The following is a 24733-nucleotide window of genomic DNA, read 5'->3' on the forward strand; positions in this document are numbered from 1 at the left end:
ATTTGGATACTAGTGTTAATTTATATTATCACTATATTTATGTTAAATGATTCGTATATTTAGATTATTAACTTCTTACAATTTTTACAACTAAAAAATAAATTAATGCCAATCTACCAAATTAATTAAAAATATTTTTTAAATAATATATATATATATATATATATAGACAGAAAAAATTACTTGCCTTTTTTAGCCCAATTATCTCAGAAGGTGGTTTACTTGTTTCCAATTGGCAATTCCATATAAGGAAGGGGTGAAAGTGTCAAAAGGGAAAACGTCTCTTCAAACATTAGAGTCTGCCAGGTGAGGTTGGTGTGTGGTTCTGAAAGTTGCCTCTTTGCAGGTCGCTTTCTCTTTTTACTGTGTCCAGTAAGCTCTTTACTGTTTACCAGTTACCAGAAACAACAACAAACAACAAACAACAATGCATTAACCATTATAATTACAATTACAATTACATACACAACAAAATACAAATGCTCTCTTCATTCCTTTCTTCTTCTTATTCCCTTACTTACCACCACCTTTTCTATTCCTGAACTCTGATTTTTTTCTATTTTTTTTTTGTCATCTTTCATCGATTTGTTAAAGAAGAAGGAACCAAAAACAAGTTTTTTTTAAGCTGGAACATCAAAATCCCATCACTTTGCTTTCTAGTTTCTGCTCAATCTGGATTTTCCTTCCCTTTTTTCCCAACTGGAACTTGTACTTCGTTGTACTATTTTCCTTCTAACTTAGATCTAGTTCATTCCTTTCTCCGGATCAAGCTCGCTCTTTTGGTTCATTTTCATTGACCCTTTTGTTCAAAATTCTCGTCACGTAAGTATATTACCAGCCAATGATGCTTCTGTTGCAAAAACCCCATTGGGGGTTGCTTCTTCTCTTTCTCCTCTTTCAGCTTCACAGCAGCACCTGCTACCCCACAGAACCCATGAACTGTACGGACACAAGCCGTGTTTGCACTTCTTTCATGGCCTTCAAGCCTGGACCGAACCACACACTTGCTCTGATTCAAAGCATGTTTGATGTTTTGCCTGGTGACATCACAGTTGAAGGCACCGGTTGGGGTTACATGTTCATAAGGAAGAACTGTTCTTGTGCTGCTGGCATAAAAAATTACGTGTCCAACACCACTTTCACTGTGAAATCCAATGAGGGGTTGCTGTATGACATGGTGATGGATGCCTATGATGGCCTAGCTTTCCTTCCCAACACAACCAGGATGGCCAGGAATGGTGCTGTTGTGTCACTGACGTTGTTTTGTGGCTGTTCCAGTGGATTATGGAACTATTTGGTCAGTTATGTGATGAGAGATGGAGATAGTGTTGAGTCCTTGGCAAGCAGGTTTGGGGTTAGTATGGATAGCATTGAGAGTGTGAATGGCATTGGTAATCCTGATAATGTCACTGTTGGTTCACTTTATTATATACCCCTTGATTCTGGTTAGTCCTTCCTTCCAATAATCTTCTTTAATCCTTTTCTTGTGTGTATGTGATTTGTGAATATATATGTTTGAGAGGGTTGCTTTGGTTGGTTTTGGTCATTTTTGGTGGAGGATGTTTTAGACTTTATGTCTTCATTGATTTATGCAACGAGTTCATTTTGGAATATTTGGATGGGATGTGAGAGTTGGGGATGTTGAGGGTTTTGCATTTGGAATTTGGGAAAAAAAAGTGACTGGATATAGTGGTTTCGAGCATTGTTGTTATTTTTAACGTAATTAAAAAAATAAAATATACTTTATCAAGATTATAGGGAATTTCATGATATCTTATTATTTATAAAGCAGCTGGCAAATGAAATGTGTGTAGATGATGTGTACATTTAATGAGCTGATTATGAAGTGAAAGTGATTTCATTCAAGTAGTTGGGAATTGGGAAATTTCTTGGTTTGTTATGAGTGGTAGGCTGGTAGCAATTAATGTGTTGAGAAACTCATGCGTGTATGGGAAATACCTACTACTATCAATTGCTAAAAATTGAAACAGAGCATTGTCTATTCTTCATGCATCGGTTGCTTTAACAAGGAACTAGATTGGAGGGATTGCAGACTGCAGTTAAATTTCTGAACCTGAGATTTTTCTTTGCATCTTGTCTTTTCTCTCTGGACATACTGTTTCAAAATGAGAAAATTTTTAATATTAAATCAACTTTTAAATTTAATTACAGTGTTATCTTTGTAAGAAGATTGTTTTTAAAGAGTGGTTTATGTTAGTCACTCCGTACAGTGAAAGTTGAAGAATATTCTATTCTCTATGTTGATGTCATCTGTCTGAGTCATGGAACTTAAGTCTAGGAACATTATCTCTGATTTCTATTTTATTTTCTTTACATTTGGGACAGATATGATAAAGTAATACATACTACTATTCTTTAATGCAATAATATTGGATTTGTTACAAATGTTCCAATTGTATTTGTGAAATGCAATAATATTAGGCACCTTCCAATCCTGACTGCAATTTGAATTATTTCATTGGATTGCAGTTCCTGGTGATCCTTATCCCCTAAATAATGCTGCTCCACCAGTTCCTGTTCCTTCCCCATCCTTCGATAATTTTTCAGGTATTGATCAACATATGCTGTAAAAAGGAAAATGACTTTTCCTTTAGCTAGTAGTTTGTTTGTCATGTCTCTATCTATGTACAAACTTAAAGAGGTTAAAGTTTAGTTTGTTATCCTTTGCTTTTAGTTTCAGCTGATTCTTATTGTTTATTTGAAACTTAGAAATTTCAGTGCTAAAATGACCATGCTTCTAATTCAATTGTATCAAATAAAACAGTGTTATTTTGTGGCTTCATTGCCTAATGTGAAACTAAGAGCTTCATGTAACAGCTATGTAGATCTCTATGAAGGAGACACTTGTGTGGACAGGTAGTTATATGGGGCTTTAGTTGTGACATATGGTAATAGTCTTGGGGTTTGGATCAGGTGGTAGAGGGGTCTGGATATGCCGCAAGTCTTGTTGAAAATCCCTGCAAATTCAATGATAATAAAAATGAGTAACAAACATACTCTCATTTGCAAATTAATTTTAGTGAATAGCTTTTTGGTAAATTCTGCTTTGAGTTATTGATCTGTGTCCATTATTCAATAAATTGCAATACAATACTACATGTTATTTGTATCTCTTGGACTTCACCCATTTGTATATATTTGTTTTTTCCCCCTCTATTTCACCTAGTTTTATTTTTATTATTTTGAGGTTTTCTTTATATAGATTAGATACTCAACTTAGGTCGGATTTCCTAGTTATCTGTTTTATAATAGAATGCACACTTTACTGAATTAATTTAATTTTTTGGTTACAGCTGATCAAGTCAATCATAAGGCTCATGTACCCTATGGATGGATCGTTGGGGGTTTAGGAGTTGCGCTTGTTCTAATAATATTAACTGTTATTCTTTGTGTTTGTCTGAGATCATCAAATTGTTTTGCTGATACCAGAACTCATGAGAAAGATGCTGAGGGTAAGGTCTCTCATAAATTCCATATTCTTCGGAACCCAAGTTTTTTTTGTGGTTCTGGAAGGTACATATGTGGCAAACATGTTGATAAGAAGCAAACAGATGGTGAATCCAGCAATCACACAATTACCATTCCCAAAGCTTCAAGTAACTAACCTACCTACTCGATTCTCAAGTTGTATATTGTACCTATGATTTCAGTATGATGTAATCATGTTTTCCATGCTTTATTCTATCTTCTCCAGCACACTACTAAAAATATTTTTGTGTACTTATCTGTTTAAAGATTCGAGGGCGAGCCCTGGTGCAGCGGTAAAGTTGTGCCTTGGTGACTTGTTGGTCATGGGTTCGAATCCGGAAACAGCCTCTTTGCATATGCAAGGGTAAGGCTGCGTACAACATCCCTCCCCCATACCTTCGCATAGCGAAGAGCCTCTGGGCAATGGGGTACGAAGTTTTTTTTTATCTGTTTAAAGATTCCTTTTCAAATTTGATTAATGGAGGAATAGGGGAAAGGGTTTGCCTGCTTGTAATGCCAGGTTTTTATCAGATTTTGTCGAGTATTGATGGATATTGCACTGGATGATTGGTGGTCATATGGTCCAGTCTCCAATATAGTTGTGCATGCATAAAACATGAGGTCCTAGATTATATGGTCCTGCAATTTTTAAAATATGATATCAGAAAACTTTACTCCTATATGAGGGTATTGTATAACTTGCATTCATTTTCTTTCTGTCTGTCAAGATGATTGTACTTGAATTCCATAGTAATTTTTCAACATTATGATGCAAAGTCAAAAGTTAGATGTATTATTAACAACTTATAACTAACTCTCCCTTGGTTTTATATTTTTATTCATTAATATGTTATTAGTATGACCTCCTGTATACATGCAATACTTTGAACTTGGATGGTTTTATTATACATCTCTGTGTACTACCAATATTAATGATTTGACCTTTAAAATTGGAATTTATGCATAATGTGCTTATTATCATTGCAGCTCTTGGGCCTGACGTATTTGACATGGATAAGCCTGTTGTTTTTACATATGAAGAGATTTTCTCCACAACTGATGGTTTCTCAGATACAAGTCTACTTGGGCATGGAACATATGGTTCTGTTTATTATAGCCTCCTCCGTGATCAGGTTTTTGGCATTATACTTTAAGTCTGTTATGATATAAAGTGAGTATTTTATCTCAGATCATTTTTGCTTAAATCTTTGTAGGAAGTTGCTATTAAAAGAATGACAGCTACTAAAACAAAAGAGTTTATGTCTGAGATGAAAGTTTTGTGCAAGGTTCATCATGCTAATCTGGTAACTTCTTTTTTAATCAAAATAAATTATATGCATTGATTTTGGAGCCAATAGCTTTACACATTTCAAAAGTCTGAGTCGTACTTTTGATTGATGTTGTCAAGGTAGAATTGATTGGCTATGCAGCTAGTCATGAGGAGCTTTTCCTGGTATATGAATATGCTCAGAAGGGTTCACTCAAAAGCCATTTGCATGATCCTCAAAATAAGGGTAAGATTATGCATCTATGCTTTGGTCTTTAGAATATTAATCATCACTATATGTGTGGACTTGGTGCTTATAAATTTTCAAATTTTTTGAAAATTTAATGAAATGCTTTCTTCAGTGCAATTTTGGAAATTAACTGCTTGCAGCATTTTACCTGGTTATTGTGATGAGATGGGCAAATGTGCAATAAGAAAAATAACATGAAGGATTTTCTTTTTCCCAGTAGGTTTAAGGGGTTCAATCTGATTCCAACATTAATTTTGAGAGCACTCTTTATTGTTTGTGTCCATTTTCTGTCTTGCTTATAGGCCACTCCCCACTTTCTTGGATCATGAGGGTCCAGATTGCACTTGATGCTGCTAGGGGACTTGAATACATACATGAGCACACAAAAACTCATTATGTTCACCGTGATATCAAGACAAGTAACATTTTACTTGATGCTTCCTTTAGAGCAAAGGTAATAAACAATTTATACACTACTACATCATTTTTAAGTGTTTCACATTTGTTGATTTTGTTTGTCTTGGATCTCTTCTGCTTCTCTAGATTTCAGATTTTGGGTTAGCAAAACTTGTTGGAAAAGCAAATGAGGGAGAAATTTCAACTACCAAAGTTGTTGGTACATATGGATATCTTGCTCCAGAGTAAGTATCATAAGCTCACAATTTTATTGAAAAATTATTCCTCCTGCATAAAATATATATATTTATTTTTCATTACTTATATTTTGCAGATATTTGAGTGATGGTCTTGCGACCACTAAAAGTGATGTCTATGCATTTGGTGTTGTCCTTTTTGAGATCATATCAGGAAAAGATGCCATCATTCGATCTGAAGGCACAATGTCAAAAAATCCTGATAGACGTTCACTGGCATCCATAGTAAGTTCTTCTTATAAGACATTGTTTTGAATAACAGTTCTACAAGCATATAGTTCTGCCTAGCCTTTACATAAAATTGTAAGGGGCTTGAATAACTTTAGGAGTCATTCATGATGATGATCCCATCATATCTGCCCTAATATTTAATGTTCAGAATGCCAGTAGGACTGGAAATAACTAAATAGAGGGCAGAGACTTGTGTTGAATTTCATATGAGCCATGTGGCAATAGCTGAATATGGGGCCTTCAAGGGTCAAAAGTCTTGAGTGTATGATTTCTTTCCTGATCCGTCATTTGGGCATATTGTGAGTTAAGTAGAGTGCCACAAATTTCTGGAGTCGTTTGGGCATATTGTGAGTTAAGTAGAGTGCCACAAATTTCTAGAAAGTCATCCGCACCAAATTTATATCAGTAAAATCTTTTCAAAAGGATTCCCATATTTATGCTACTTTTGTACACTTGTAAACCTTGGATAAAATATGATGAGAATTTATTGAATACTTTTCTTGGTTTTCAGAACTTGGTTGCTACCCACTGTACTAGTTGTTGGTTATGCATGTTCTAAAACCTCTATATTTCTCCTTATTTCATTTATGATAGCAGTTCTTGTGTTTTACCATTGCAACCTTTTTGTGGGGTATTTGCCTTAATGTTTGTTAAAATTGCAGATGCTGGGAGTTCTTAGGAATTCACCTGATTCTATGAGCATGTCAAGCTTGAGAGAATATATTGATCCAAATATGATGGATCTGTATCCCCATGATTGTGTATTTAAGGTTAGTTTCTCCTTTTCACATATTTTTCTCATTCAGCTTGATTTTGGGTATCGTGACTCTATTAACCGAGGAAATTTAAGATTGTTCGGCTCAAAGTGTAATCAAAATAAAGTTTTTACATACCTGTAACTTTTTTTTAATAGACCAATGTTAGTTATTATTTTGTTAGTTTTTGTTAGCGGGAGGGATTCGAACCCATGTCCTCTCCCTACCCCCTTTTCCTTGAATCACTAAGCCAACCTTATAACTCATGTCTCTGAAGAATAACTTGTTCCATTTATTTTTAAAGTGATGACAATTTGCATTATGTTTTTACTATTGCGTCTCATTCTTCTTTTGTTGTTTTGGTATTATACATTAGTTGGCCATGTTGGCAAAGCAATGTGTGGATGAGGACCCCATCTTACGACCTGATATGAGACAAGTTGTGATATCCCTTTCACAGATTCTGCTATCTTCAGTTGAGTGGGAAGCAACTCTAGCTGGGAATAGCCAGGTTTTCAGTGGCCTTGTTCAGGGAAGATAGTTACACAGCAGGATTCATTTTTTTTTTATTTTTTTTTCTGTATCCTGCTATATACCTTTTTGGTTACTCGATAGTGATGGATCCATAGGAACTGGGACATGGTGGTGGGTCAATATCTATTTTTGGCCTTTTATTTTCCTTAATGTCTTACGAGCTATACCTTGATTTTGTTTAGCTGCATTTAATATGTAGAAAATTTTGGGTGTAATTTAGAGTGTGTTATGACAGAGCTAAAGATTAAAGAAGGATTTTATTGCTCTGTGATTTGTATTGATATAAGTTGTAATTCGACATTAATCTATGTATGCTTATATTCTTTGATTCCTTGCATTTCTTCTGTTCTAATATTCTATTTCGGTTTCATTGAGAGTTATGCGAATTGCGATTTTTTTTTTTTGAGTAAATATTGGTTATTAGTATTGTTGCTGATGATCTTTTAGCTTCGTTCATGCCGTGTTGAGAAGATTATTGTATGTACAGAACAAGTTTACGATATTGCGGAAGAACGGCTTCTTTCATGCATGCATGCATGCACCAACTCCTTTTTAACTTAAAAAGTAAAGAAAATGATTTATAAACTTAAGCCTTATTGCACTTTTCGTCCACAATTACTAAATAATACTACAGTGTGTAAATAATTGTTTATCAGCTACCAAGACTTTTTTTATATAAAAAAATATAGTATCAAGTATATTTGGTAGATAACGAAATTGGCAGTAATCGTACGGAATATTTGTAACGAGTAAGTATAAAGATTACATGAGTAAAATATTATTAAATAAATTATATAGGTAAATGTTTATAAGTGAGATTTTAATTAGTTTAGAAATATACTAATATTCAAATTCAAATTATAGTGGTGAATGTATACATACATAGATATACATAATTTTTCAAAAATATATAAATGAGAAGATTAAATTTGAATTATATAATCATACATGAAATATTAAGATTTAATATAAAAAAATTACATAATATTTTAATTAATTATATGACATTAAATATTGACCGTTTATATTTAATTATATGATTTAGATTAAATTCTTTCACTCTCATAAATATCTCCCTCTCATCTGTCATGATATGTCCTCATACTTCATGTGTAAAAAGTTTAATGAAACACGTAAAATGTAAAGATAAATAAGATAATAATGTGATACAATTAGTGTATTTATTATGGATAGCAATTAAAATTCTTCATTCTATATCTATTTCGTTAGTTGTCAATGAAACAGTAGTAAGAGCGTTTCATTTCACGGGCCGAAAACACTGGTAAATGGGGAATGATTAATTCGGTGCGTGTATTAAATATTAATATTAAATTATTAATGGGCTAAAATGTAAAAAACAAAACCCAAGTTATACCAAAACGACGTGGTTTGGTGCAACCCCGCCCGCGTTGGAGAAAAATTCAAATAAGCAGAGAGAGAGAGAAGAAGGAAGAACGAAGAACGAAGAACGAAAAACGAAGAACATGGGTTTGGGTAGTGAGGTTGAAGACGATCTTCATCGCCTTCGTTATCTTTCTTCTCTTCTCCATCAGGTGCGTGCGTACTCTCACTCTTCCCCTTTCTTTCGATTCAACCCTTTCATAATATGCAAAAAATCCTTTCAATTTTCACTGTTGAAGACCAGCAATCATTATTCATTATTTATTAGCCCTATATTTCTAACCTAACGTATGAAAAAAGAGTAGTAAATGAGAAACCAGTGTTACAATTAATGAATTCGCAGATTGACGAGCTTGTCGTGCAAGCCATTGAAGTGAATTACAACAACAACAAAACCATAAGCAAAGAGGGCAAAACGCAAATTGAGTCTTTTTCTCGTGTCCTTTCTGACATGCTCTCTTCTTTGGAGGTAAAACCCTACCCAACCCTTTTCTTCATTCTTCATTTTTTTTATCGACAAATGTTAGTTTTTGATTGTTAGTTTTTTTGTTAGCACGGGGATTGAATCCACCTTAAACACCCTATTCTTCATTATGTTTTTTCTTTCTAATATGATGTTTTTTTTTTTTTTTTTTAATTTCAGCCATGGGTTCCCAAAATTCAAAAAGCCCTTAACCCTCAAAACACAGTTTCTGACGATGAAACCATAGAATGTGACAGTCCTGAAGAGACAACCTTGAATTTAGTGTCTCCTTCACCCCTTGTGTCATGGCGTGCCAACTGCACTGTTGAAAGAGGAAGACAAATGTTCATGCTTACACCTCTTCCATTATCATCCAAACACCACCAACCTAAACCACACTTCCCTCCTCCCACCACATCATCAACCACTACCTTCAAGGACAGTGTTATGGTGAAACCAACCCCAATTAAGCAGCAACTTCCAAACAACCAAGACGGATCCATGCTTCTTATGATGACTCCGTGCTTGAAAATGTCGCCTCCTAGATCCTGCCTTTTGCTCGAACCCATATCCGAAATCTCACGGTTGGGAGATCGCAATGCTCGCAAGGGCACTCCCTATCCTGTTGGGATTCATTGCAGTGATTCAGAATCTTCCAGTAGTGACGATTCTTCGCGTGATCTGTCGTTGATGTATCCGGAGCTCCTGGGGATACACAAGTCAGGAATTGGGAAGAAAACGGTGGAAGCCTCGCCCGATTGGTTTACCTCACCTCCTAAAACTTGTGTTTTGTTGGAGCCACCTGATGAAAAGATTGATGAACACTTGTGTGTTCAGATAGCTGACAGTATTCTTAATGAACAAGTCAGCAAGTTTGAAGATGATGATGTTTCAAAAGATCATGATCAAGCCAAGAAGTCTTGCAACCAAGGTAATGCTTATTGCAATTAGGTTCTGTTTAGATAAATTTCCCAGTAAGCACTTTGGGAGAAGAAAATATAACTTTTTCTATGAGTTAAAATCAATTTATGTATCTTTGTTTCTGGGGAAGTTAGATGATGAAAGATCTTTGCATAAGTTGATTTTTACCTTATGAAAGAAATTTAACTTATTTTACCTACTTATTTTCATGTAATTGTTTATTGAGAGGTTTATTCAAGCATGGTCTTAATCTATTATTGCAATTGTTGGGTTAACATGGGGTTTCATGCATGAAAATAACTGTTATTTTTCTCTTCTGTGCAGATCATTTTGTTGGCAACTTATCACATGTAAAGAGCACTCCCTTGCCTGAAAGTTCGTTTCAAACGGGGAAATGTCCTGGCGAAAATACTTTGAAGAAGGAGTTATGGACTAAGTTTGAGGCTGCATCCACTTGGGGATGTCAACCCAAGGTACCCACTGGTCAAAAGAGTGCTCACAAAGGGTTTCTTGATTTACTGGAAGAAGCTTCCTGTGATGAATAAATTAAAGCCAAGATATATGCAAGCAAATAGTCTCACTAGAAATTTTTTTCTTGTAAATGCTGGTTCATGTTGTAAGATTTGTAGCAATGAGGCTGATGCATTCTATCTTTGTTCCACCTAGACTACAAAATAATTCATTCATATACTTACAGGCGACGCATGCTAAATGCGCATTTTGTTATCTTCTCTGTAATACTGCTTCTCTGTATCACTGTTCTCAGACCTTTTATTTGGTATTAATACCATATGCTTATGATAATGATAGGATGGCATACGCCAGTGTTCTCTCCAACTTCATTTTCTTGTGTCATTTTTAACTCTACATAGACGATTGTGGGTGGATCCTAATCCGATTGTGCTTTGTGGGGCTTACTTTGGACTCTGGTATTATTCTCTGTACAGAAGCTCATTTAGTATTGAGTTTGAACGTGGCCCTTTCAGAGCTTGAGATCAAAAGCTAAGAGATCAGTTGTATTGGGCATAATATGAATGCAAAATGTAGTGAGGCACGATCGAAACTCATACTCGGGGTTGATTAAATCATTGATATTAATATACTTGGCTACTATATACTTTTAATTGCATATATTTTTTAACAGTTAGTTGGTGCAATCGATGGAATATAACTTTTTTTTTCAAATAATGATGCAAAATGAAGAATAACCGGTGTTCCAATAAATAGGAATTTTGATTTTCTAAAAAAATAATGAATCATCATAATTTAAACGTCTAACCATCATATATTAATCTCTCTAATTTAGACTCTTCTAGTGATTGCAAAATGAAGAATAACCGGTGTTCCAATAAATAGGAATTTTGATTTTTAAAAAAAATAATGAATCATCATAATTTAAACGTCTAACCATCATATATTAATCTCTCTAATTTAGACTCTTCTAGTGATTGAGCATACAGGCACATGAGTAGTCCAAAATGATAAATTGCATATATCTCAACATTCATCCAAGGAAAAAGAAACCTTCGAACTTTAATGCTTAGCCCTTTTAATTTATAGCATGTTTCATAATTACATTGCTCCCAACGCCTGACCGCGTTTGAGAGGAGGAAAAAAATGATTTTCTTTCAAGATGTCTTGTTTATGCGTCGGTAAACGTCTAACCATTTTTAAAATCTAAAACAAACAGCATGTGTATTGTCTTCACCCATTTTATTCTCTAATTATTTTGAAAATTTTAAGCAATGTTTCTGAATTTTAGTGAATTAGGATTACAATATAATTTAAACTTAAATCAAACATTTAAACGAAATCTAATAGTTACACAAATACATAATTTCATAATTTGAAAAGCAATATCACAACATTAATAGTCAGTAATGTGAACAAAAGCAAACATGTCTGAATCAGAATGCCACAAAGTTATAGACAAGGATAAACGGGAAGGGTAATTTCATTGGCAAGCTGTTCACAAAAAAAACATTCAGAGCAATGACAGGATTCCATTTAGTCTGACATGCTTTTTACAATTCATTATTTTTCAATCTTTTCTAATATAATGGTATTGGAAAGAAAATCTATATTGATTTAACAGCTGGCTACAATCTGAAAGTATGTGCATTAAGTTAAAATGGGCATACAAAAATATGGGAGTTGTCATTGGTTATTCTTCATTGAAGCATTGAAGCACAAAGGCTGCAACAAATTCAGCTATTTGCAGCCAATCCAACCACCATTTCGTTGGATCAATTTGCTTCAAGACAGCAGCATTTGCATCAAATAATCAATCAGACATGTAATCTTCTGCTCCACTAGACTGATAATTGTCCTGGTGTGGTGCACCTCTATGTTGGTCTTCGAGACCATCATCCATTTCTAAGCCAACTCTCTTAAAGGAATTTCCCTTTGAACTTGTATATACCTTGAAAGTTGAAAACATCACAGTATATAGAAAATTATTTTATGTATGCAAATGCAATGACAAATTTAATAGATAAATTTAGTACCATACCCCAGAATCCTTCCGCTCAATCGCAGCAACACTAGACCTTCGCCTTACAGTCACTCTTGCAGGTACTGGACATTGCTCAACTTCATCACCCGATCTTCCCTCTTTTGCCCTCTTTTTTCTTAAAACAAGTTTAGTTGGAAGAGGCTGCAAATCGAATTTACTAAAAGATTAACACATTGACACTGTGTAACCACGAAACTATGTTCTAATCCATAAGTTGAGAAAGACAGATATTGGCCCCAAGAAATACCAAGTAGCGTGCTTCTGACTCATCGAATGCAACTAAGAATGTTGTGGGATCATCTGCATCATCACCCCGAACCTATTAAGATATTATAAAAATGTCAGAATAGTGTTAAAAAGAATATATTTAACATTAAAAGGGTTAACAACTTAAAATTAGATATGGAAATTTAAAACCAAATCATGATGTAATTTTATGCTATATTCTTTGAATTTTTAAAATATTTCTACATACATCCCAATGATACTCGCGAATCCAAGAGTACGAGACATCTTCATTTTCATCATATATATCCTTTGACAGCTGCCATCACAAAGTTTAGATAAATCCAGAAGTTAGCACAGAATTATGTACAGTAACTAATGCTTCAAAATTGAAATCCATATTTAAAATTAATGCATACCTCTCCTGGTGCTGGGGCCATATAAGCCAAAAACTTCTCAGGGTTAGCAGGATCCAAACCCGTTGCAACATAACTTTTCATAACTGCCTACAAGCCACAAATGGATAGGAATCAGTCTAACAACATTCAGCAATCGGCACCATTGGTCAACAGAGAAACCAAATTAATAGTTACTTGACAGACATATTTTATAAGTTGCTACTTTCAGACACATACACAACCAAAATATCACCAATCAGGTAATTGAGACATGGGTAATTTAGCCAATCACTATCCTACTGACAAACAAAGGTAAATTGAACTTTACAAAAGTAGATTGCTCCACCACATATTGAATCAAACTACAAGAGAAAATTAACATGTCGGCTATGTATGCAAGGTTGCAAACAATTTTAGTGACAACGCATTTCCTTTTTATACTATCATACAAGTAATTGACATGAGCTGATTAAAAAAAAAGTAATTAACATGATTCAGGCTTTTAAGTTTTAACCTTTGAAAGACGGGGGAATTAGAAATATTGATTATTAATACACTCATCCTTGCAATTGCAACATAGCTTACCTTTGATTCAAAGGCATCACGAACAGATTTGTTCATCTTAGCATACATTTCTGAATCAGCTGTGGGAGCATTATCAAATGCAGCAACAACAAACTGATCATCATACCTGCAAAACAGGACAGTAGAAGGTATCAAAAGGTTAGACTTTAATATCAGATACATAAGGCCAATTAATAATGGGTGAGTAATAATTTTACTTATGGAAGTTATATATGGTGCCATACCTATCAAAATCAGGCAGCAATGGCATAACCTCAACAGGATACAAATCTTTGTTGGTTGCATGAACAGGATCAGACTTAGCTGCTTCAAATGATGCTTGGATTTCCCTAATTTGTCTTTCCCTACAAGAGAGAATTCAATTTAAGTTAGAGGATATTAATAACTTTCACATCATAACTTATCTGCCTACAATTGACTTTGTAAGGGTGGTATATACACACCTACTGTTGAGATTGTCCAAAATGCCACGACCCTTCATCTCTCTCAGCTCCTTAGCTTGTTTCTCAGTTAAAGACTACAAATAAAATGTTCGTAAGTTTTTGTTTGTAGTGAGAGTAATGCATCATCATATCAGTATATACGCCTAATACCTGCTTTGTCGACTCCATGCTTAGAGGAGAAATATATTGTGTTTTTACAAGCCATGCTACACCTTTATCAGTAGGCCTCTCCTTTCTTTTAATGCCATCTTTTTTAATAGGAGTAGCAGCTTCATCATCTCGCAACAATTCTTCATCTTCTGGAGCAAGGGGTGGTCTGACCCTGGGAGGACTGTATAAAAAGGTTCATCAGACCTTCTCAATCTGCATAATCCATTCAAGTATTCAAATTTACAAAAGGAACTGAGGACAGTACTTATAAACACTGAGATCAAGCAGGTCCAGAGGTATCCCTAGATCTGGCTCCACAAAAAGCTTGGGTTTGTACATTTTCTCCAGAGACGTGATTGTATATTTTGCATATCTGCCAACAATCATAAAATTACAATTAGATAACATACTGATCTTTATCTGTATATTTCCTAGCTACACACTGATGTAAAGTGACAACTGACAACAAGATTACATACTGATCTTTATCTTTCTTGAAGGACATAAGCTTAGGTTGAGCACTTGGATCTGGAAGTTCATTTCGAAATCTTAAATGAGAATACACATAGAAAAAGTGTTAGTGATAGAAATAAACACAACAAAACCACTAGATGAAATAATGCATCATCCAAATATAACAACATATCATTTGCCCACCTTATGGACCATTACCAACACCAATAAAATGTAAACTGAACTGAAAAAAAAAACATGAAACAAGGGAACTTAAAACAATAAATTCAAACATAAAATGATATCAACATACTCACTTGAGCTTACACAAAAACGTTGTGGGCTTCTTCAACCTATTTTCAACCCTCTCAGCACCCAACAAGGGAGTAGATCTCCTTTCACCCATTCGAGACCCTGCAATCATGCCATGCCCCTTCCCAGATGACAACAGGTGAGTCTTCTGCAGAACAGTATTCTGGGACTCCTTCAGCTGCTGCCTATGCTTTTCCTCCTGCCTCTGCTTCTCAAATTCCCTTTTCTTCCTCAACCTCTTCTCTTCATCGGTCTCAGCCCTGCCGGGAGGCCCGTTGTTCATCTTCTTCACCGGAAGGGGAGGCTGCTGCTGCTTGTGCTGTTTGTGAGCAATGCCGTGATTGGAATGCTCGTATTCGCGCCGGCCAGACTTGGAAGGCTCCTTGAAACGCCGCTCCTCGTTGTTGTTCTGAGTTGCCGGGGGAGGAGGAGGAGGCGAAACCGGGGGAGGTGGTGGTGGTGGCGACAAGGGCGGTGGCGGTGGAGGTGGCTGGTTGCTATACTGACTACTAGAGGGATAATACATAGGAGCTGGTGGTGGTGGTGGCGGCGGCGGCTGGTATGAAGCCTCCGGTGGCGGCGGCGGCGGCGGTGGTGGTGGATATGGATAGTGAGGAGGGTGGTGGGGATTTGAAGGTGCTGGTGCATATGGAACATGATGTTGATTTTGATGATAATTGGAATTTGGAGGGATTTGGGGGAATGAAGAAGTAGAGGGATCTCCATAAGCACCCCAATTTTGATTTTGATTATTATTATTATTATACTGATGATTCCCACCTGGGATCGGGTTTGGAATTTGACTCGATTGGGGAGGGAAGGGCCTGTAAGAGGCCATTCCTTACAAAAAACGATTCGCAAGCTAGGGTTTCGTTTCTGAAGCTTCAACAACACAGCTAAACCCTAGAACACACAATAACAAGTTAACACCAACAATAGCAACAATAATCAAAACCAAAGTGGGTTCTCATTATGAATCATCGTCGTGTACCTCGAAGTCATGGAGATGGAAAATCGCGAGACGGTGATACGATACAGAAGAAGAACACACAGCAAAATTGATAACACTAATGTAATTAATTTAGCTTATGAATACTACAGCTTACTATGCTATAATTTTCTTTCCCCCTTTTTCTCTTTCGGTAATCATTCCTCGGACTCGAGCTGAGAGGGATTTTTGTTTCGGGGGAAAACACAAGTTTTTATGGTAATTGTTGTAATGCAAATAAACTAAACAGTGCTAAAATATCAAAACAAAGTTAATAGTAAATCAAATCGAATGTATTTTTATATGTATGAATAATTAAATATTGTTTTTGGGGTTCAATAGAAAATTTGAAAAATAATTATTTATTTTTTTATCGATTTTTAATTTGAAAAATATTGTTGCTTTTCTAAAAAAATAAAGTCTTCTCATTGACGTAAAAACAGAGTCTTCTCGTTAATCCAAATTTTGTGTATATTTTAAATAAGATTAAAACAATTATCTATTAAAATTTGCTTAAAACATGACCCAGCTTTTGCAAAAGTTTTCCCGTGTAAGATCTAACTTCGAGCACCCTATTTTAATTTCTTATTCAGGGTAAAACCCACATGTTTCGAACCCGTGTGTAGTTGATGCATTTTTCCACCTAGTATTATTTTCAACGAATTTTTTTTGTAATTTCATATTTAACTCAATTATTTTAGTAGTAAATTTCATCTGTGAAGGTCATTGATCAACTCTAATTGGAATATAATGAGAAACTTTTAGAGTGTGTTTGGATGAGAGAATTAAAATGGGAAAAATAATTATCAAGAGGATTAAAAATATTCTCTATCTAAATAATCTATTTGGATGCTCATTTAGAAGAAATTTAAATTTTTGACATTTAAAAATAGAATTTGTTTTTAACTATAAACTTAGAATTTTAAATTCTTTCAAAAATGAAGGAATTCTAGAATTTCTAGTGGCTTTCACAGAGGAGCTTGGCAGGGCTATCGTTGTAGTCAGGGGAGGAGGCGAGGTGGGCGACAGTGGTCTAGGCCTTGATGTGGGGGAGGTAGCTGAAGCAAAGAAGGGAGGCATTGTAGAGTGTGAGGTTGGCCTTGGTGGCAAAGACAATGAGGAGGTCGAGGCAGTTGGCGTCGAGACAGTGAAGTTGACGCTCATTGCTGAGGCGCGCGATGATGGACTGGACGCACACGAGAGAAGAAAGTTGCTCTAGTAAGAGAGCTGAGAGACCAAGCAACTAAGGCAGGTGGGGTTAGGGAGGTGCGTTGAGTGGGAGTAGGCGAGTCAGGCTTTTTCGGTTTAGTGGTAATGAAGGAGGGAGAGAAGCTTGTGGTCACGGGGTTTCGGGGAAGCTGTGGTGGTGGCACGTTGGAAGGGAGAGAAGCTAAGCGCATCTAAATGTCTACAAAGTCGTCTTGTTATCCAATCAAAAAATTTTAACAATGAAAGAATTTTAATTAAAGCAATTAAAATTTCTACAATTTAAAATTTTCTAAAATTTCAAAATCTCTGATCCAAACACACTCTTAAAATTTTGTATTCTTATTAAATTTTTACCTGATCAAAAACTTATGAACATTAAAAATAAATCTTAAAAAATAATAAATATCATTTTAAATTTGGAATGAAGAAATTAATTCTTCATTTGAAATTATTAGCTTCTTGAACGGTCATACCAACTGCTATGCATAGTTCAAGATGCATGGGCATCTCGGCATAATACTGTCAACAACAAATTAGATGGGTAAAATCTAAAAAAATCAATTATAATGTTCTTGAAAAAGGAAAGGGGAAGCTAGACTTTGAGGAATTAAGGAATGTTAGACAATAACCCCCCTTTTATATTATTTCTTTGGAGGCAAAACTTCAAATTGAATATAAAGATGTTCTATAAAATAGGAATTACTTTGGTTTTAACTTCGGTCCTAAAAACATTACTTAGAGTTTGGATTAACTAACACACAAATGTTCAAACTTAATTAATAATCTTAAATTTAAATATTTAGTTAGTTAAATAATTGAAAGAAGAAGTTGTCCAACCGCCTCAAATAAAGAGTACTTGTAGTATCTAAAAAAAGCTAAAGATTTATTTTAATAAAAATAATTAAATCATTGATAGATGTCTTTGTCATTCATTACAAAACTTAACTTATGTAGAAAAAAAAATCTAAATGGATGGAGCCATGAAAAATAATTCATCACACGAATAGTTAATTTTTTGTAAAGCATTATTTGTTATTGTTAATTACAGCTAATTTTATGTTTTGCATAAGCCCAGACAAAAAGAAATATATTATTTTTCATCCTAAAATTCTTATTAAAATATAGAAAAAAGTTTTAGATATCTTTTCATCCTACCATCTACTGAGAAGTCCTAAACCCTTAAAAAGGACTCAAGAAACCCAATGAGCTATAACTCATGCTTAAATCTTCATGTATAAGGACGACATGCACTTTCAATACTGGTATTTTTAGGTGGCCCTTCATCGCTATAATATTTCAATATTAATTTCTTTTATTCTTTATTAATTTGAGTATAAATAAACCTTCCTTATAGTAATATCATAATAATGTTTGAATATTGAAACTTGGCTGGACAAAAAATATTTATGTAAATTTTATTTTAGTTTATTTTTAATAAATTAAAATTATCTCGTACATTAATTGTATTAATATTTTTAAATAAAATTTTAAAAATTATTTGAAATTATAAGAGAAATATAGATAATTAATTTAAACAAATAAGTACAATTATAAAAATACCAAAATGTTAAATAATGAAGTTATATTTTACAAGGAAAAAGTCTAACGATAGTACGATACAGTCCTTGAGCTAAAAAAAAGGATTTTTGGATTAAAAAAAATTAAAAAAATTAATTAAATATTTATTCGATAAATTCTTATGAAAAAGAATTCTGATTTAGGATTATTTAAGTAATTAATTTAATTAAATACTTATTCAATATGTTTTTTATCGAATAAAATCTTAATTATAAACTACACTGTAAAGTTTACTAAAATAAGTTAAATACAACTTATAAGATGATTATAAGAGTTATTAAAAAAAGAGATAATTATAAGAGTTTTATAAATTGAAATAGACTTTTTTAAAATCCTCTTATAATATAGGTGTTGATGGGCAAAATTTCGATATATTGTTTTGATCCTTAATATCATTATTGCAGCAAGAGCATCGTCCAACTATTGCGATCTATTCACTTGTTTAGTTCTTTCATAGACTCGCTTCAATGAAATAGAGCAAAGGTATTTAGATATAACTTTTTTTAAAACAAAATAAAAATTGTAGATATGCGTACCACATATATGATTAATATTCAATCAATTTTAATGATAATTTAGGTCTTTTGATAAAAATCCTTATAAATATGAAATGTTTGTAGAAAAGGAAATAAAACAGGTAAAATAATTTAAACTTCTAAAATAAAGGTTAAACTTAAAGTCTAAAAGATACTTTCAGGCATTTTATTTGTAATATTGTTTTTATACACAATTATTGTGGTCCAAGATTCTAGATACTTGTATGCTAGTGATTTGCCAAGAGAAAGAGAAAGACAACCACAATGTGTATCTCAGTATCTAGGTAAGTTTTAACAATGCCTAAAAGCTTCGTCGTAACCAATATTATATTATAAATAAATTACATTTTGAAACATTTAAATTACGAAGATATCATTTATATATATTGCATAAAGTGAAAGAGTAATATTCCTATAACATCTGAAAAAACAAAACTGATATTTTGAAACAAAATATCTCAAAAGGGCGAACATCACTTTCCTGTGGTGAATATATATTTTTTTATGCTACAAATTTCACCTATTACATTAATACATTTGCCCTATTATGCATATTTTCATCAAGTCTTCATTTGGAGCGACATGCTGTTTCCTGGGGTCCAGCTTGCCTAGCTAACTGCACAGAAGAAGGAACATTAGTTTAACACCACAATTTTAATTACATTACAAATACATAGTTTAACTCCACTTTTCTATTGTCTAGTCACCTGAAAATAAGCTTCAAGTTTCTTTCTCAGTGCTGCATATTCTCTCTTCAGTTGTTGGAAGCTCCTCATGCATCTGCATATTCAAACAAAAACAGTACCATCATTGTTTAGCAAAATTTACAATTGGGTCACTGGAACATTTTTATTTATTTAATGTTTTGCACATATGCCTTCAGTTATGTGCCCTGACTTGGCATCTTGTGTAAAACAAATCGAGATTAAAACTATAATATAATAGTGAAAGATATATTACCCTTCTGCATTTCCTGCCCTGCAATATTCTCTGAACAGATTACACTCTGTTTTCACCTTTTTGGCTCCTATGCTGCAATCCATCACAAAAAAAGAAAGAATTTAAATAATTAGGATTCTTTATTGTGATAAAGCCAACACAGTATGTACCTGATGATAATTTAAAATAATAATTCACTCGACTTATTAGTATAATTTTAATTATAATATATTAATAGTAGTAATTACTGTTGTTATTATTTTCTATTGGAGTAATATATATTAATTTACCTTGAGCTGCTTCCTTTGAACTGATGCATAAGTGTGTCCAGCTTGTTGAAATCCAGAGGGTTCCTCTCTTTGCTACAAGCACAAAAATGAACCAATTAACTCTATATATATCCTTTTCTTCTAAAAAAAGAATTAAGCCAAGAAAATAGAAAGAATGGTGAAATTAATTAACTTACAGAGCCTGCTCTATGCTTGAGATAAGCCGCGACGAATCACGGTAATGAAGAGTCACAATTTCTTCAACAAAGTTAGGATTTGCATCATCCTGCAATTCTTCCAGTTGGATAAACTGTTCATCAAGTAACCCCTGCAGAGAACCAATGTTAAAATCCATCATTGAACTGATATGGAGCTAGCAGAACATTGCATAGTCTATAGTATACATTCCATCTGAAATTGTGGAATTCTTTAAGTTTGGTAGAAACAATATTGAAGGAAGCCTCCATTATCTGTTATTAGTTCCAATGCATGATGCTTCCCTTACCAGTTACCATAGTTACTAATGCTATACCCGCTATGAACATCACACAACTTTCCCGTGTCTTGTGATTAAAGGTGATCAGGATTCTGATGAAGTGGAATATGTAATTTTCATTAACTACCAATTGACATGCATTTTTACACTTGCCAATGAATGAGGTTGATGCAAAAAACTAAAACAAAGCCAAGATAACTTGTGTTGTCTGATGTCAGATGATTGCTAAACGACAATTACTGTGACTTATCTGGTTCTGATATCATCTTAAAATTTGACTTTAAATTTAAATCAATCCTAGAAGCTAGCTCAGCTCGTAAGGCAATTTATTTGGGGCCATACAAGTAGTTAATGTGTGATCTCTAACATTTTTGTATGTTGCAAATTGCAATAAAATAAAAAGATCATGTTGAACAAGAAAGTGTTGGGATGAGGGAAGAACCTGATCAAAGAGGGACTGTTTCATTGCAGCAACCTGCCTGCGGGATTGGTTTCTGTCCATTATAAGTAAAAGTTAAGAGAGAAAAAGAGGTGAAGTGGGAGAGAATTAGGCAGAGAAAGTTGTTTATGGTGATTGAAGGGGTGAGAATGCATGATATGAAGGTGGGGAGAGGAAGGGTTTTATAGCAAGAGAAAAAAGATGTCAGGTGTCTAGGATCTAAGAAGTGAGAAGCACAAGACAAAAAGCTTCGTCTTTTCTTTTTCATCATTGAGGGGTGGGGCTAGCTGGTTGCAAATTCGAAAGTTGCATTTGCATGCACTTGTGAGAGTGAAATCGTGTCAAGGAAAGGGGCACTTCATAAGCAATTAGGGGGGGAGTATCTTGAATGGTATTTGCACATTTGAATGTTATTATATATCTCACCGCTAAGATCATATTTTCTTCACACTTCACATGGATGGATATACAGAAATTGATGGATTACGTACTTGCGCTTTATTGAAACCAAGTTTGTAATTATAGGTGAAAAATATCCCACTTTATCAAATTCTTATACTTATTTTGTGGTTTCTATGTCTACTGTATTTAAGGCCATGTTGGTCAAGTTATGTGGACTTCAAGAGATTAAAACTCTCTTTAATATATAAAGTCTAAACTTAGTTATTTTTGTATAGTAACACGACAGGCAAAACAATTAAAATATGAATAATGATAGAAAAAAATACTTCATTATTTTAAATATTCTATCAAAATTTCTCATTTCTTTTCCTCTCTCTTTTTATTACTTCATAAATCTTATAATACTTATATTTTTATCTGATTAGGTGTTAAGTAACATACTTGATTTGTATGTAACTTTTTTCTTATAATGTAATTCTAGTGATACTCTTTCTTATAGTATTTTTCTAATATTTTTTATAATTCATTGAAATTTATTGAAAATCATCAATTTTAATATGTTAGTTCTCATTTAATGATATTCTTTTCTAATTCAAAATTAAGATCCATCAAAATTGATTATTTTCAATAAATTTTAATCGGTCACATAAATTGTTAGAAAGAAAACGTCACATAAATTGTCGCAAACATTCCTCTTTCCTTAAAAATGCACATGTATAATAAAAAAAGAACAAATGCAAATACAAAAGAAACAATGCAAATTAAAAAAAAGAAACAAAACAATATGTCACAGGTAAATGTAATTTTAGGTGAAATCATGGCTTAAATTCATTTTTTATCCATATAATTTTATAATTGTGTAGTTTTATTAGTTCCTCAAATTTTTCAAAATTTAACAATTTTTGTTCATCATTGTTAGTTTACGGTCAATTTTTTAACAAAAATTATAAATATATCATTTAAGTGGTAACATAATACTAAGATGTTGATGTGGTGAATGACTTGTTAGTCTAACACATATACCAACATACTATTGACATTGTACTCATGTGATATCAACATATATATATATATATATATATATATATATATATATATATATTAAATTATCATCATATTTATCACATTAGTAAGTCCATGTCACATCATGACTTAAATGTCATGTCAAATATTTCTATTAAAAAGATGATGAATGATTAATTGTGAACCAAAATTGTTAATTTTTAAAAATGTAAAGATAAAATGTATTATAAAAGTTTTTTTTTTGTTTTTTTTTTACTGAATTATAAAAGTTTTTAAAAGACCAAAGCCACACAATCATAAAATTGATAGTAAATTTAAGCCTAAAATCTTTTTCCACTATTCTACTTAGCATCTCTAAGAGTTAATGAAATACAGAAATTTTCTCAAATTAAAGTCGAATGTTGTTGCGATAAGAGGAAGAAGAATGCCTACATTTAGAAAACAATATAATGGACGACCTATTAGTTAAAAGGTGTGTCCGAGTTCAAGATTGAGAGAAAAGAGGAAGAAGAATCACGACACTAAGTTGGAACAATGAGAAAAGATACTTCCTAAACTAATTAAGAATTGCGTGTGTAATTTTTTCATTACAATTTATTTTTATTTATTTTACAAGTATATTGGTGTCTAAATAAAAATAACTCCCTAAACTTTTTTTCATTTGTAGAACTTAAGATTTTACTTAAAAGAAAAATAAGCTTCTTACAACTGAAATTAATAAGCATGATAATTAACCCTTTATTAGTTTGAACGGGCATGCATTACTAAAAAAATTAATTTTTACTATGCAATATCTATGACGGTAGTTAAAAAACCATTTTTGATTGTATAATAATGACAATTTTGTAAATATCATGAATATACCTTTATTCTTTCTATTTTTTAAGTATGGAATGGTAGATCAAGTGATGTAATGTAAGATAGTTGTTATTTAGTGGCTTATCTCCAAATCAAAATTTAGGGATGGCTAAGTTAACTTTAGTTAGAAGATAAAAGTCTCAATAGTTTAATTTCTATATAATCTCACTAAAATTTTTTGACGTTGTTAGTTAATTAATTAACAATTATAGTAGGTATGACTATTGATAAAAAGTATGATTTTTAATATAATTATTATAAAATTCTATTAATTTATTATATATGTTAAGTTAAAATGATAATATAAAAATCTTTAGGTTGTTAATGTACTATAGATTAATTTACTCAAAATCTTAAACATTTATCGTTAAAAAAACACATATTCTACTAAAATATTTAAAATACAAGACAGTTCATATACTTATCTTAACAAATCTTGTACTAACTTTAATAAACTCATATGTGGAACACTTATTATTATTTGTTATAAATAAGATATCTCTAAAGTTAAAATTCATGATATTAATTCTCAATGCGTAGATATTCCAAAAATGAATTTGGCTTTTTTTCAATAATTTTTTTTATATACATGACTAAAAAATAAAACTCTTATCTATATATTTAAGAAAATCAATTATTTATTATTAAGTGATTCTATATCAAATAAAAATGTTGATGCCACTGATTCAAGTTTTACATTCATACAAAAAAAAAATTCTTAGATAATTTTTTTTCTCGTAAAAGTTAAAAGACATGAGAATCAGATACTCTATATATCAAAATATTTAAAATACAAGAGTAATGATACTTATTTTTTACAGACTTTACGATAGATTCATTTAGAACATTAAAAAAAGCTATGGCGAGACTAGAATTTTTTTTTATAATGACGTGGATGAGAGACTGAGAGTTTATAAAATATTTATTTGTACAGGATCATTTTTTCTAAAT

The 24733-nt window shown here is 32.8% G+C and overlaps 4 protein-coding genes across 5 annotated transcripts; 2 read left to right on the plus strand and 2 right to left on the minus strand.

Moving 5' to 3' along the window:
• The first annotated feature begins 366 nt into the window (after positions 1 to 366).
• On the plus strand, positions 367 to 7507 carry LOC100796989 (lysM domain receptor-like kinase 3). Its single transcript, XM_006585505.4, has 11 exons — positions 367 to 1445; positions 2491 to 2568; positions 3315 to 3617; positions 4477 to 4622; positions 4704 to 4793; positions 4898 to 5003; positions 5309 to 5460; positions 5550 to 5647; positions 5737 to 5884; positions 6553 to 6660; positions 7022 to 7507. The coding sequence occupies exons 1-11, from the start codon at positions 842 to 844 to the stop codon at positions 7184 to 7186; spliced, it is 1998 nt and encodes a 665-aa protein (XP_006585568.1). The 5' UTR covers positions 367 to 841; the 3' UTR covers positions 7187 to 7507.
• A 1027-nt stretch (positions 7508 to 8534) lies between these two features.
• LOC100784303 (uncharacterized) lies at positions 8535 to 10801 on the plus strand. Its single transcript, XM_006585506.4, has 4 exons — positions 8535 to 8732; positions 8924 to 9049; positions 9224 to 9974; positions 10289 to 10801. Exons 1-4 carry the CDS (start codon positions 8664 to 8666, stop codon positions 10507 to 10509), a joined length of 1167 nt encoding a protein of 388 aa, XP_006585569.1. The 5' UTR covers positions 8535 to 8663; the 3' UTR covers positions 10510 to 10801.
• A 1089-nt stretch (positions 10802 to 11890) lies between these two features.
• Positions 11891 to 16267, minus strand: LOC100797526 (protein PAF1 homolog). The gene is made up of 13 exons (NM_001365109.1): positions 16037 to 16267; positions 15051 to 15948; positions 14760 to 14828; positions 14546 to 14653; positions 14281 to 14461; positions 14131 to 14204; positions 13912 to 14031; positions 13688 to 13793; positions 13124 to 13210; positions 12955 to 13023; positions 12727 to 12798; positions 12477 to 12620; positions 11891 to 12386 (listed from the first exon to the last, which is right to left on the minus strand). Exons 2-13 carry the CDS (start codon positions 15881 to 15883, stop codon positions 12249 to 12251), a joined length of 2001 nt encoding a protein of 666 aa, NP_001352038.1. The 5' UTR covers positions 15884 to 15948; positions 16037 to 16267; the 3' UTR covers positions 11891 to 12248.
• Positions 16268 to 19665: 3398 nt separating this feature from the next.
• Positions 19666 to 21833, minus strand: LOC100798055 (histidine-containing phosphotransfer protein 4). Of its 2 annotated transcripts, none has more exons than XM_006585508.4 (6): positions 21503 to 21833; positions 20762 to 20892; positions 20586 to 20657; positions 20317 to 20388; positions 20064 to 20136; positions 19666 to 19968 (listed from the first exon to the last, which is right to left on the minus strand). In XM_006585508.4, the coding sequence occupies exons 1-6, from the start codon at positions 21560 to 21562 to the stop codon at positions 19885 to 19887; spliced, it is 492 nt and encodes a 163-aa protein (XP_006585571.1). In that variant the 5' UTR covers positions 21563 to 21833; the 3' UTR covers positions 19666 to 19884. The 2 variants fall into 2 exon arrangements, with proteins under 2 accessions (XP_006585571.1, XP_003531648.1); XM_003531600.5 differs by having other exon boundaries at positions 19666 to 19972; positions 21503 to 21804.
• Between the last annotated feature and the right edge of the window lie 2900 nt (positions 21834 to 24733).

Source organism: Glycine max, chromosome 8, assembly GCF_000004515.6.
Source record: "Glycine max cultivar Williams 82 chromosome 8, Glycine_max_v4.0, whole genome shotgun sequence".
NCBI classification, from domain to species: domain Eukaryota; kingdom Viridiplantae; phylum Streptophyta; class Magnoliopsida; order Fabales; family Fabaceae; genus Glycine; species Glycine max.

Coding starts and splice junctions, on each gene's coding strand:
- LOC100797526 (NM_001365109.1), bottom strand. CDS start 15,883: ATGGCCTCTTACAGGCCCTTCCCTCCCCAATCGAGTCAAATTCCAAAC. Junction 12,799..12,954: donor TTCGCGAGTATCATTGGGAT/GTATGTAGAAAT, acceptor ATATCTTAATAG/GTTCGGGGTGATGATGCAGA. Junction 12,387..12,476: donor TTGAGCGGAAGGATTCTGGG/GTATGGTACTAA, acceptor TCAACTTTCAAG/GTATATACAAGTTCAAAGGG.
- LOC100796989 (XM_006585505.4), top strand. CDS start 842: ATGATGCTTCTGTTGCAAAAACCCCATTGGGGGTTGCTTCTTCTCTTT. Junction 3,618..4,476: donor TACCATTCCCAAAGCTTCAA/GTAACTAACCTA, acceptor TTATCATTGCAG/CTCTTGGGCCTGACGTATTT. Junction 6,661..7,021: donor CCCATGATTGTGTATTTAAG/GTTAGTTTCTCC, acceptor ATTATACATTAG/TTGGCCATGTTGGCAAAGCA.
- LOC100798055 (XM_006585508.4), bottom strand. CDS start 21,562: ATGGACAGAAACCAATCCCGCAGGCAGGTTGCTGCAATGAAACAGTCC. Junction 20,658..20,761: donor TCAAGCATAGAGCAGGCTCT/GTAAGTTAATTA, acceptor TTGTGCTTGTAG/CAAAGAGAGGAACCCTCTGG. Junction 20,137..20,316: donor AGGGCAGGAAATGCAGAAGG/GTAATATATCTT, acceptor TTGAATATGCAG/ATGCATGAGGAGCTTCCAAC.
- LOC100784303 (XM_006585506.4), top strand. CDS start 8,664: ATGGGTTTGGGTAGTGAGGTTGAAGACGATCTTCATCGCCTTCGTTAT. Junction 9,050..9,223: donor ACATGCTCTCTTCTTTGGAG/GTAAAACCCTAC, acceptor TTTTAATTTCAG/CCATGGGTTCCCAAAATTCA. Junction 9,975..10,288: donor CAAGAAGTCTTGCAACCAAG/GTAATGCTTATT, acceptor TCTTCTGTGCAG/ATCATTTTGTTGGCAACTTA.